General features: G+C 41.1%; 1 protein-coding gene across 1 annotated transcript; it reads right to left on the reverse strand.

Annotated features, from left to right (window-relative positions):
• Positions 1 to 6,115: 6,115 nt before the first annotated feature.
• Positions 6,116 to 6,996, reverse strand: LOC138444343 (epididymal secretory protein E3-beta-like). The gene has a single exon (XM_069597764.1). It carries the CDS (start codon positions 6,946 to 6,948, stop codon positions 6,457 to 6,459), a length of 492 nt encoding a protein of 163 aa, XP_069453865.1. The 5' UTR covers positions 6,949 to 6,996; the 3' UTR covers positions 6,116 to 6,456.
• Between the last annotated feature and the right edge of the window lie 4,578 nt (positions 6,997 to 11,574).

An 11,574-nucleotide genomic window follows, 5' to 3' on the forward strand; every position in this document is an offset into this window, starting at 1 on the left:
CTCTCTCCAGGCCCAGAACTCTTCCAGCCCTAATTGTTCAGACTCTATTAGCACTCATTAGATTCTATTTTCATTGTTAAATTATATTATAATTATACCAAAGTATAATTGAAGTGTAAATTCAGTTAGAAAACATCAAATTTGCTGTCTTGCTCTTTTGCTCTTTGCTCCAGGTCTTCAAAGCAGGGTGGCTTTTACTAACCACACATTTACTTAATAGCTTTCCCTCATTCCTTCTAATTGAGTTAGAATTTCTCTGTGAAGCAAATTGACTTCTAGCTTTGGACTTGTAGCTACTCGTAAAGTTATGTGGGGGGAAACAAGAATACCTGCCTCCCATTTCTCAAATGGAAATTTAGGATTTTTGATGAGTGTCTTAAGATACTTTATTGCTAGGATTCTTCAATATTTGAGGGGAGGATTTGAGGATTATAAAATGCAAAAAGTTCATGAAAGCAAGAAGGGATAGAAATTTTCTCAGAATGCAGAACAAAGGGTGAAGATGTCACAGCAAGCCATCTTTCCCTTTTCCCACCTCATACCTGCTCACCATCAGCAGTATGGATGTGAACTAGAGTGTTTTGTTGGATCAGAAAGAAACTTTTATAAGAGTGTTTATGGGATTATTATAATTTTGATGTGTGTAATATCTTGTGAAAATATCTATCTTTGAACAAGACCATTGAATAATAACTTTGTCCCAGAAAATGCTGACTCCTAAAATATGGGCTATCCCTTGTGACAGACAAAATCTGAAATTTTTCCAGTTAGAGTATCTTTAACATAAATTACTTTGGGACCACTAACCCTACTTTGTAAAATGAGTTTTGAGTAGATTAATAGCATCTTTGATAGTTATGTGCATGTGTGTGGTAATTATATCACAGCCGCTAGACCAATGACTGTAAACGTCTCTGAGAATTTGATGAAAGCCATTGATTTGCTGTCCCCAAATGGAAACATACCAAGAAGAATCCATATAATTTCAGTGGGTTTGTTACTAGGAAGAGCCAGTTTTTGCTCCATGTTGGATCTGCTTCTTCCATTTTAACCTTTGCTTTTTGCTGCTTTTGTTATTATAATCATACTTAATGGTCTGCTCTTCTGCCTGACTGTTCTCAGAGAGACAATCTGACCCTGTCCACCTGTGACTGGCAGAAAAGAAATTAACACTTACCCACCCTGAAGCTGGCCATTCCCGGAAACATTTGCGAGACTTATGACCTTTTTACTTTACTTCCTCACCTTCTCCACACCTCTCTGTTCTATAAAAGAACCAGATATCCCCCCCAACAAGATGGTTATTTTGAGACATTAGTTGGCCATCTTCTCATCCAGCTTGCCTTCTGAATAAAGTCGTATTCCTTGCCTCAACACCTCATCTCTGATTCATTGGCCTATTGTGCAGCAAGCAGATAGACCTTGGACTTGGGAACATAGTTCATGGACTTCTTGAAGTCCCCAGGTTGTAAGAAGCTGTTCTAGAGAACTTGACTCCCTTGACTGCATGGAAACTGGCTTTTCCACCTTCTACCATAATTGCTTAGCACAGCATTTATCACACAGTAGGCATTCTATAAATGCTATTGAATAGATGAATACATGAATGAATGAATAAAGTATGAGAAAAATTTAACCATACAAAGCAGCATATGCTAAATGCCAAATGTATGATGTAAATGGGTTAAGAGGAAGAGGTCATCACAGATTGGAGCCTAGCGGCTTCTCAGCGGCCATGAACTGAACTGGGACATGAACATAGGGCAGATTGTCACCAAGTGGCAAGAAGTGAGAACAAAGTTTCAGTGGCTGGAATGTGTATGGCATATTCCTGGAACTGTAAGTGGCTACATATGACTACTACTAAGAGAACAAGTGAAGTGAGTGATATCAGATGAGCCTAGAAAGGTGGGCACAGGTCAGATTATGAAGACTGTGCACTTGAAACTGAGTAAGACCTTGCAGAATCCTCCGGGTGCAAAAGTCTTTCCGTTTCTTGTTTGCAGAACTTCCCCCTTTCCAAAGAGCAGATGCAGACAGTTACTAATTAGAGAAGTGGGGAAATGGAGAAATGAAGGAAAAGCAGTCAAGACATAAGTCCCTGCACAGCAAGGGAAAGAGAATGCTTTAATAGAGAAAAAAAAGGAAGTTGGAGGGCTATAATAAACAAAGAGTTTATGGCTGTTCATTGGCAGAATCCTTGCCAGGAAAGTCCTGACTAGCCCTGCTAGGCTCTGCTATGCTCACAGGGTGTGAGAGCTCCCTCTTCTGGTCTTCCACTTCTATTTAATTGAGACTGTGTGTGTGTGTGTGTGTGTGTGTGTGTGCGTGTGCGTGTGCGCGCGCGCGCGCTCGCTAAGTCACTTTAGTCTGTCCAACTCTGTGCGATCCTATGGACCAACGCCTGCCAGGTTCCTCTGTCCATGGGATTCTCCAGGCAAAATACTGGAGTGGGTTGCCATGCCCTCCTGTACTGTTTACTAATTTTTTACAACTGTTAATAATTTCTTTTAAATTCATTTTCCTCCTATACTGTTTTGAACCATCATCATTTAACATTTTAATAAAAACAAATTTTAAAGAATTTTAAAAGTGAGGTATTTGTGAAAAATTATTGTAAGAGAGCTGAAAAGACCATCCTAAAGTATGACTCTAGGAAACCAGAATACACCAGTACATTTTAAAGCAGTATTTATCAAGTAAGAAAAACAACATGTTTCCCACATGTAAATTGATCATTGATGAAGATCTATTACCCCCAGAAAACTGAATTCGCCTCTTGGCGGATGTCAGGTGAGTGTAATCTCCTCGGTTCTGTCTTGTCACAACAAAAATTTGTAGTGACGGACATTAAAGCCCTCTGCGTGTCACAGCTCTCAGACAGACCATGGTACAGCTCTCAGCTCTCCAATAGATGGTGTTATAGCCCTCAGACAGATCAGTGTTACCGCTCTGTGTTTTATTTAGAACACAGTTTTATTTAGAAAATAAAAGGAAAATACATCCTCGAGGCATGAGGGCATGCCGACCCAAAAGACACGAAGAGAGAGCCCAGGCCCTTTGGCTCCTCTTTTTACATGTTTTATATGTAAATTGGGCTAGCCAGGATGCTGTTTGTTCTACCTGAGGTCCTCACTCCCATCCTCGGACCTTCCTTTGTTCTATTTTCACAAGCTTTTCCTTCCTTGTATTTTAGCCACCGCCATTCTGGACTCCTGTTTCCTGTTCTAATGACCTAACATGGATGTCAAGCCAAAGGCAAAGATCAGGAGCAGGAAAGATTTATTACTTGCAGCAAGGAGCCTGGTGGGCTACAGTCCATAGGGTAGTAAAGAGTTGGACACAACTGAAGCAACTTAGCACGCACACAGCAAGTTAGGAGCACACCAGAGATTTTTCCCAAAGCAGTCTCCGCAAACAGCAAAAAAGGGGAAGTTTTAAGCTAAGGGTACTTGCATATTATGAAGCGGCTTGAGCAGAGAATTCAGTGTATAACTGGGGAAATGTTGACAGAGTCCAAGCTTTAGTTGACTGAAATCAGGAGGGTCAACAGCATCTTTCTGTCCTGCATCTGGAACTCAGCTTTATCAGATTGTTATGTATGTCCTTTGAAGAGGAACTGAGACACTGTTTTATTGCTGAACAATTACTTCTTGGCTGCTTTCCCTTTGATCCCTTACTTCCCTTAAGATCTTGTGGCCAAGTCTAGACCACAAAATGCCTATGGCTAAAATGGCTTCTCTTATGTTAAGAAAGCCCTTCCTAGTTCTCTTTCTCTGGGGACTCCCTATCCTATCTGCTTATAGAACTACTGTTTAATACTAATCTCTTGTGAATTTGGTTGGTAAAGTTCTTTATCTCCCAGGGTTCTGCTCATTCCCAAGTACACTGAAAAAACTGCAAAGCTGAGGAGCTATTTGGAACATGATGGCCCATCTAGATTCATTGGCCACTCACTGAGGCCCGAGTTCTAGAAAGGTGTTGTTGAGAGGAAAATTTGTTTCCTTTTTCCCTTGTAACTTAACTGGTACAATAATTATATTATATGAGATATCAAGAGGAGAACAAACAAATGTTTAATTACACGTATAGTACATAGCAGAGACCAGGAAAGCTGAGTAACTCACCAAGATGGCTTAAACACCATCTTTAGCTAAAGACAAAAGGAGATGTTGAGGGTGAGGAATCTATGGAAGATGATCAATAAAAACACAGTAAACAAGGATAAGATTGTTTATTATTGCCTTCTCCATCAGTAAGTTTCTAGAATATGAGTCACCCCCACCCACCTTCCTGGTACAGCAGGAAGACACTCTTACAAATGGAGATTTCCCTTTTACCTGTAATTGTCTCTTGTGTGCATTCTAAGTTGCTTCAGTTGTGTCTGACTCTCTGCAACCCTATGGACCATAGTCCACCCGGCTCCTCTGTCCATGGGATTCTCCAGGCTAGAATACTGGAGTGGGTTACCATGCCCTCCTCCAGGGGACCTTCCTGACCCAGGGATTGAACCCATGTCTCTTCTGTTTCCTGCATTGGCAGGCGGGTCTTTTACCACTAGCTCCACCTAGGAAGCCCAAATGTCTCCTACAGAAGAGTTATAAAAGTAACTTCTATTTGGTTTTCAGAATGTCTCTCATATCTGCTGATTCTTCAAAAATAACCAGGCTGAAATGACCCCTATGCCAAAGAGGCATATTTCAGGGTGGACATTTCTGCTTCCTTACTGTGTGCAAACTAATTTAAAATATCAGCTAATTTAAAATTGTTATATTATTGTTGTTCTGTCACTCAGTCATGTCCAGCTCTTTGTGACCCCATGGACTGCAGCACTTCAGGCTTCCCTGTCCTTCACCATCTCCCAGAGCTTGCTCAAACTCATGTCCATTGAGTCAGTGATGCCATCCAACCATCATCCTCTGTCATCCCCTTCTCCTCCTGCCTTCAGTCTTTCTCAGCATCAGGGTCTTCACATCAGGTGGCCAAAGTATTGGAGCTTCAGCTGCAGCATCAGTCCTTCTAATGAATATTCAGAGTTGATTTCCTTTAGAATTGACTGGTTTGAACTTCTTGTAGTCCAAGGGACTTTCAAGAGTTTTCTCCAACACCACAGTTTAAAAGCATCAATTCTTCAGCATTCAGCCTTCTTTGTGGTTCAACTCTCACATTCATATGTGCCCACTAGAAAAACTATAGCTTTAACTAGACAGACCTTTGCCAGCAAAGTAATGTCTCTGCTTTTTAATACGCTGTCTAGGTTTGTCAAGGTATAAAACGTTTATACCTTGGTCTTTTTTCTAGTTGTTTCAAGGTTTGAGTCATTTGTTGATGCTGGAGACTGAATAATAGTGTTTAGTATTTCTCCTTCACATACCTGCCCTGGGCATAATTATATGACATGAACATCTCTCTTACCCTGTGTCTCTATCCTCTATTTAGCAAACAGAACTACCATGGACATTACTTACTTCTGTCTTCAACATTTCCTTCTCCCATATACTTCCTCTTTCCTTCAACAGAGTGTAAGTCTTAAGTCTCACTCTTGAACAGAGTTTCATTTTAAAGTCCTCTAACCTTACAATGGCAACCCACTCCAGCGTTCTTGCCTGGACAATCCCAGGGACGGCGGAGCCTCGTGGGCTGCCATCTATGGGGTCGCACAGAGTCGGACACGACTGAAGTGACTTAGCAGCAGCAGAGAGAGCAGACAATTGCTGGGCACTTGTCATGTTTGTTTTCTCAAAGTTAAAATACCAATCAAAAGATGAGGATGGAAGAAAATCATTGTTGACTGAGCACCTGCTATGTGCCAGGAACATGCTACATATTTTATACCTAATCAGCTTTGGCTACACCCACCAATCTGGGTGGAACTCAACATGTCCCCACCATTAATGCCTAGGTCACGTCTTATCCCCTACTTAAGCGCATAAATAGTTATACATTCATCACACACAGAAACCTATTACACACAGTAGACACACACATATACTTTAAACCTATAAACAGTACACATCACATTTAAGCATAAGCTATATAACACACACTTAAAACACCTCTACTAATCACACAACACATACTCTGTATACATGAATACATGTCATACACATTGGAATGATATAATTTATTTAGGGATGGAAGATCATTCAGTTTGCAAAGGTATAAGGAGAATCAATATCAGGAAAATTCCTGGGATAGTAAAAACAGAGACTCCATATGTGCAGAATTTAAAAAAAAAAAAAAAAAAAAAGAAGAAGAAGAAGAAAATTAGATAGATGAGAGCAGAAGGGTATTCCAGACAGAGAAACAACACAGGCAGTTATGAGAGCAAGAAACCATGTGAAAAATGCTAAGTAGTTGAAAAATGTTGGCCCATAAATTTAAGGGCTCTTGATGTAGGCGGGGCCACCACTTGCAAGCACTGAACACTGAAAGCTGTGGGTGCGGGTGGACTTTCTAGTTGCTGATATCCTTTAATAACCGCATGTCCTCTATGCCGTCAACAAACCCATTCATGCCGCAATGGAATTCAATGTAGCTGTAGCTCTTGTAATCTTTGTAATTGCCTTTGCTGTTCTTCCGGATGCACTTGAGTACCTCGAAGGGATATGGGGCCCATATATATACATTTCTGTAGCTGTCTCTCCAGTTCCTCAGGCATATACGCTCAATTTTGTGCCATAAGATATAGATGAAGATGTGATAGTTCTTGTCTTTTGGAATGCCTCTTTCCCTCATCAGATCATTGCATTTGTACTTGCTGAATTCCCAATTTGTGCTCAGGTGGTGCTGTTTCATAAATTCCCTCCAGGAAAGGTTTTGGCTGTGTACAAGGAGCCCACATAGAGGAAACAGCAGAGCCAACAGAGAGCCTAGGACCTTTAGAGTGGGTGCCATTTCAGTCACCAGGACCACCTGTGGATCCACAGGGAAGAGAGAGGAAAGCATTATCTCACCACTGCCCTAAGAGCTGAGCTCCACCTTAAAATTCCTTTCTCTGTCAGTGTAGGCTGCTGCTAAGTCGCTTCAGTCGTGTCCGACTCTGTGCGACCCCATAGAGGGCAGCCTACCAGGCTCTGCTGTCCCTGGGATTCTCCAGGCAAGAACACTGGAGTGGGTTGCCATTTCCTTCTCCAATGCGTGGAAGTGAAAAGTGAAAGTGAAGTTGCTTAGTTGTGTCCAACCCTCAGCGACCCCATGGACTGCACCTGGACCCAATCTTACCATTTGGTTTCCAGGCTGGAAGATAAGTCTCATTAGATAATAAAGTTTACAAGAAATGACAATATGCTACAGCCTGTCTGAGACAAGAGCAAAGTGGTAAAAAATTAATGAAGTTTATTTTGACAGTTCCAAATACCTCTCGTCTGCCCTCTCTTCTACCTGAACTAAGGAACTTATTTCCCTTTACCTGTTTTGCATCCAGATCAATTCATAGAGGAGTGTATATCCTTAAGAAAATGGGATTTTAAGCTTTATGTTTGTGAATTGCAAAAGGTTGTCACCTTTAAAGGGTATGCAGAAGATGAATAGAGACTTGGGAAATATTTTCTCAGCAGGAGGCTTTGGTTCCCTGAAATCCTAGGCTGCAGCTACACTGACTCTGAAAGATGTTGCTTCCAGGATCTTGTCTTCCTTATGACACTTCCCCAAAGCTTGTGAAACAGGCTATCACTCCTGACTACACACACCCCTTCTCAGAAGACATTTCCCTAATTATTGTCATTATAAATGATCTTGATCTGTTTTTAAGAACGTCATCACAATGAGCTCCAATTTTGAAATATTGTTCTAATGAATCAGGTACCAAGATTTAAATTGCCCTCACAAGAGCTACTCTGTTCAAAATTAGGGCAGAGAGTTGCTTGAAAAAGTCTCCCCCTTAAACTAGCTCTCTGCCCTCATTTACCATGAGGACTATACCTGGCCCTGTGGAATGTCTATCCTAGTTCTCAACTCTGAGCATGATGCCCCAAAATGGGACTAATCATCTGTCCTTCAGACTTGTGAGAGTCTATGAGATACATGCATTGAGAGCATTTGTGAGAATGTCAAGCGCTACATCAAACACACCATAAGGGATAGGTGCCTTCTTTTTTGTGATACCCTGTCCCTGGCTCAAAAGGCCTAAATAGGATGAGAAGACCAGGATTCAAGCTGCTTCAGTGTATAGTTGGCCCTCTGTATCCACCTGTTCTGCACCCAGGGATTCAATAAACCACAACCATAAATTAAAAATATATACAGAAAAAAAATCCTGAAAGTTCTAAAAAGTAACACTTGAATTTGCTTTGTGCTGCCAGCTAATTCCATAGCATTTATATTGTATTTACAGCTATTTACATAAAATTTAAATTGTATTAGGTATGATAAGTAATGTAGAGATGATTAAAATATATAGATTAAATGCAAATGCTATGCCATTTTATATAAGGGACTTGATGCCTGGATTTTGGGACCCTGGGCATGGGGGTCCTGGACCAATGCTCCATAGATATCAAGAGACAATGATATTATGCTCAGGAAGATTGAGGAGGAGCGGGATGGGTGGAAGAGTGGGGAGAGGCTCTAAGAATTGTATCAGTGAGATTAATACGGAATTGAATTCAGGTCGTTGGTACTTACAAGTCGGATCACTGTCTGTTCTTAATCCCACCTTCTTAATTTCCCCTTCCAGCATACCTGGGCCTTTCCCTCTAAGCATCCTCAGCACCAGCCCTTCTAACCATAACTCACCCTATTTAGATCCAACACTCCTGTCACTGGTCGAAGTGGGGATCAGTTTATGGATCTGAAGAGCAGAGAGTGTGTGTCTTTCCCCTTTCCTTAGAGCCAAGAAGTCCCAAAAGTGAAGGAAGGATGGAAGGAATAGCAGTGGGAGGTACTGCACGCTGACTGCTTGGCAGCAGTTGTGGGGAGGGGATAAGACAGACTTCCCATGAGAACCAGTTCCTGCATCTTCTCATCTAGCACAATTGGGTTCACTCTGAGAATAGCCTGGAGCAAAGGAGTCAAACTTCAAAGACTGACCTGTGGGCATTAAGAAATTATAAGGCTCTGGATAACCCCAGAGGGGGATTATCAGGAGACAACCAGAGATTCGGCTCCTAAACTGGTTTCCCAACAAAATTCTAGAAGAAATTCCCTGGATGCTTATGTTCCAGGGGAATTTAAGTGAGGGAAACTACACCTGAAATTGGAAACTTCTGGACTTTCATTGAGAATTGAAAAGTGTCTAGTCAAAGGCACATTTTGCAGATAAAGTGAGATCCTCAAATGTGTTTTCTATTAATATTTTTCTTCAAGGGCTGTTTCTAGCTAAGTCTCCTTGGCTGAATTTCTGACTGGGCCACCTTGTTATCAGAGTATCACGTAGTGTAGCAGAATATAACCCCCAAAGTATGCCTCTGAGGGGAGTAACATTTGCCTCCCCAAAATATGTCTCTTTTGCAGGTGGATTATTTTGAGCTGGAAACAATCAAGGTCCAACAGATTTTGAAAGAACATTTGACCTTCTTCCTAACTACCTAAAAGAGTTATGGACAAAGAATATCACCTACCATTCCAGGAAACAAAGGATGCTGAGGCCATCAAGCCAGCAGTCATTGCAGTAGTTGAATTCAGGATGGAGATAAACAGGCCTAGATAGTTGAGGTGTATATCAGGGAAAGATTTTGGTGAGTCTAGACTCTTGCATCTTTCTGTACAGGAAAAGTGCTAAATTTGTTAAACTTGAGTTGCCTGGTTTTTCTTTAGTTAACAGGAATCTCTTGATGTTCCAACTATTTGTGGCTTTTTTGAGGAAAAGTTCCTATATATCCTGGTTCTTCCCTTACTTCCTTAAAACAGTCCCTCAGAGCTGAGAGGCTGTCTCCCAAGCTTAAGTCCTCAGTAAGTCCACTGCATAAAACATAATTCTCAACTTTTAGATTGTGAATTTTTTTCAGTCAACACAATGTAGAGGACTTATTTCAGGAAGAGAGCTATCACCATGGATAATTACAGCATAATATGAACTAGATGTGTAGACAGGGAGGTCTGTTAAAGTCTGTTAATTTTTTTCTCTGTTCCCATGGTCTCTGCAAGGCTTAACAAATATTTATTGACCAAATGTTTGCTCCTTTCAAATTCTGCTGAATTGCTCCCTTCCCTTTGTAGTCCCCAAATACTATCCCCAACTTTTGCCTTTAGCTAAAAATGTTATTTGAGGTAGCAGCTTAGTCCATTTGTCAATTTTTACTCATCTTTCCTGGGTACCTCCTATGCATATGGGAAATATCCATGTTGTTAAGCTTCTGTTTGTTTTTTGTTAAAAAAATTAATAAATAGAAATCTCATTTAAATGGAGTCAGGAGACCAGAAGGGGAAGCTTTCACACTCTACAAGGATAGCAGAGCCAATGGGAAGAAGAAAGATTGCCTCTTCTGGCTCAGATCTTAAGAGACTGTTGCGATTCGGCCAAAGAAAAGTCACATGCTCTTTGCTTACTGTAGCCCTCTCAACTTCCTTTTCCCCTATATAAAAGAGTTCTCCTCTCCATTTTTGCTGAGGATTTGCATGTGGCTTACCATGGTTGCTTACCCAAACTTGCAATTCTTTGCTGATCCCCAATAAACTTTTTTTTTTTTTGCTGGAAAAAAGCCTGGTGGTCTGATTGTCTTAGGGCAACACTTGCCCTTGTTAATTTATTTTTTATTACAGAGGGAACACAGACAGAACATAGAAGGTAGAGGAAAAATGATTTTTCTTGTCCTAGAGTTAGAATATTTAGTTATATCCAGAACTTATCTTCAAAACTTGTTAGCAGCAATGCCATCTTCTTTCTTCTCTCTTTTTGGCAATGTGGGTTGACTTCAGTTCAGTTCAGTTCAGTTCAGTTGTTCAGTCATGTCTGATTCTTTGCAACCCCATGAACTGTAGTACACGAGGCTTTCCTGTCCATCAACAACTCCCAAAGTTTACTCAAACTCATGTCCATTGAGTTGGTGATGCCACCCAACCATCTCATCCTCTGTCATCCCCTTTTCCTTCTGCCTTCAATCTTCCCCAGCATCAGGGTCTTTTCAAATGAGTCAGTTCTTCACATCAGGTGGCCAAAGTATTGGAGTTTCAGCTTCAGCATCAGTTCTTCCAATGAATATTTAGGACTGATTTCCTCTAGGATGGACTGGTTGGATCACCTTGTGGTCCAAGGGACTCTCAAGAGTCTTCTGCAACACCACAGTTCAAAAGCATCAATTCTTCAGTGCTCAGCTTTCTTTATAGTCCAACTCTCACATCCATACATGACTACTAGAAAAACCATAGCTTTGACTAGACAGACCTTTGTTTGCAAAGTAATGTCTCTGCTTTTTAATATGCTGTTTAGGTTTGTCATAACTTTTCTTCCAAGAAGGGTTGACTTGCAGGATCCCGATTCCTCCACCAAGGATCTAACCCATCCTCCCCACAATGAAAACTCAGAATCCCAACCACCGGACTACCAGGGAATCCCCTTGTTTCTTCTCTTCAAATGGGAAATAAGTCATCAGGGTTAGATGGGAACATGCTGGTATTTACAGAAACCCTGGTGCA

Source organism: Ovis canadensis, chromosome 7 (assembly GCF_042477335.2).
Source record: "Ovis canadensis isolate MfBH-ARS-UI-01 breed Bighorn chromosome 7, ARS-UI_OviCan_v2, whole genome shotgun sequence".
NCBI classification, from domain to species: domain Eukaryota; kingdom Metazoa; phylum Chordata; class Mammalia; order Artiodactyla; family Bovidae; genus Ovis; species Ovis canadensis.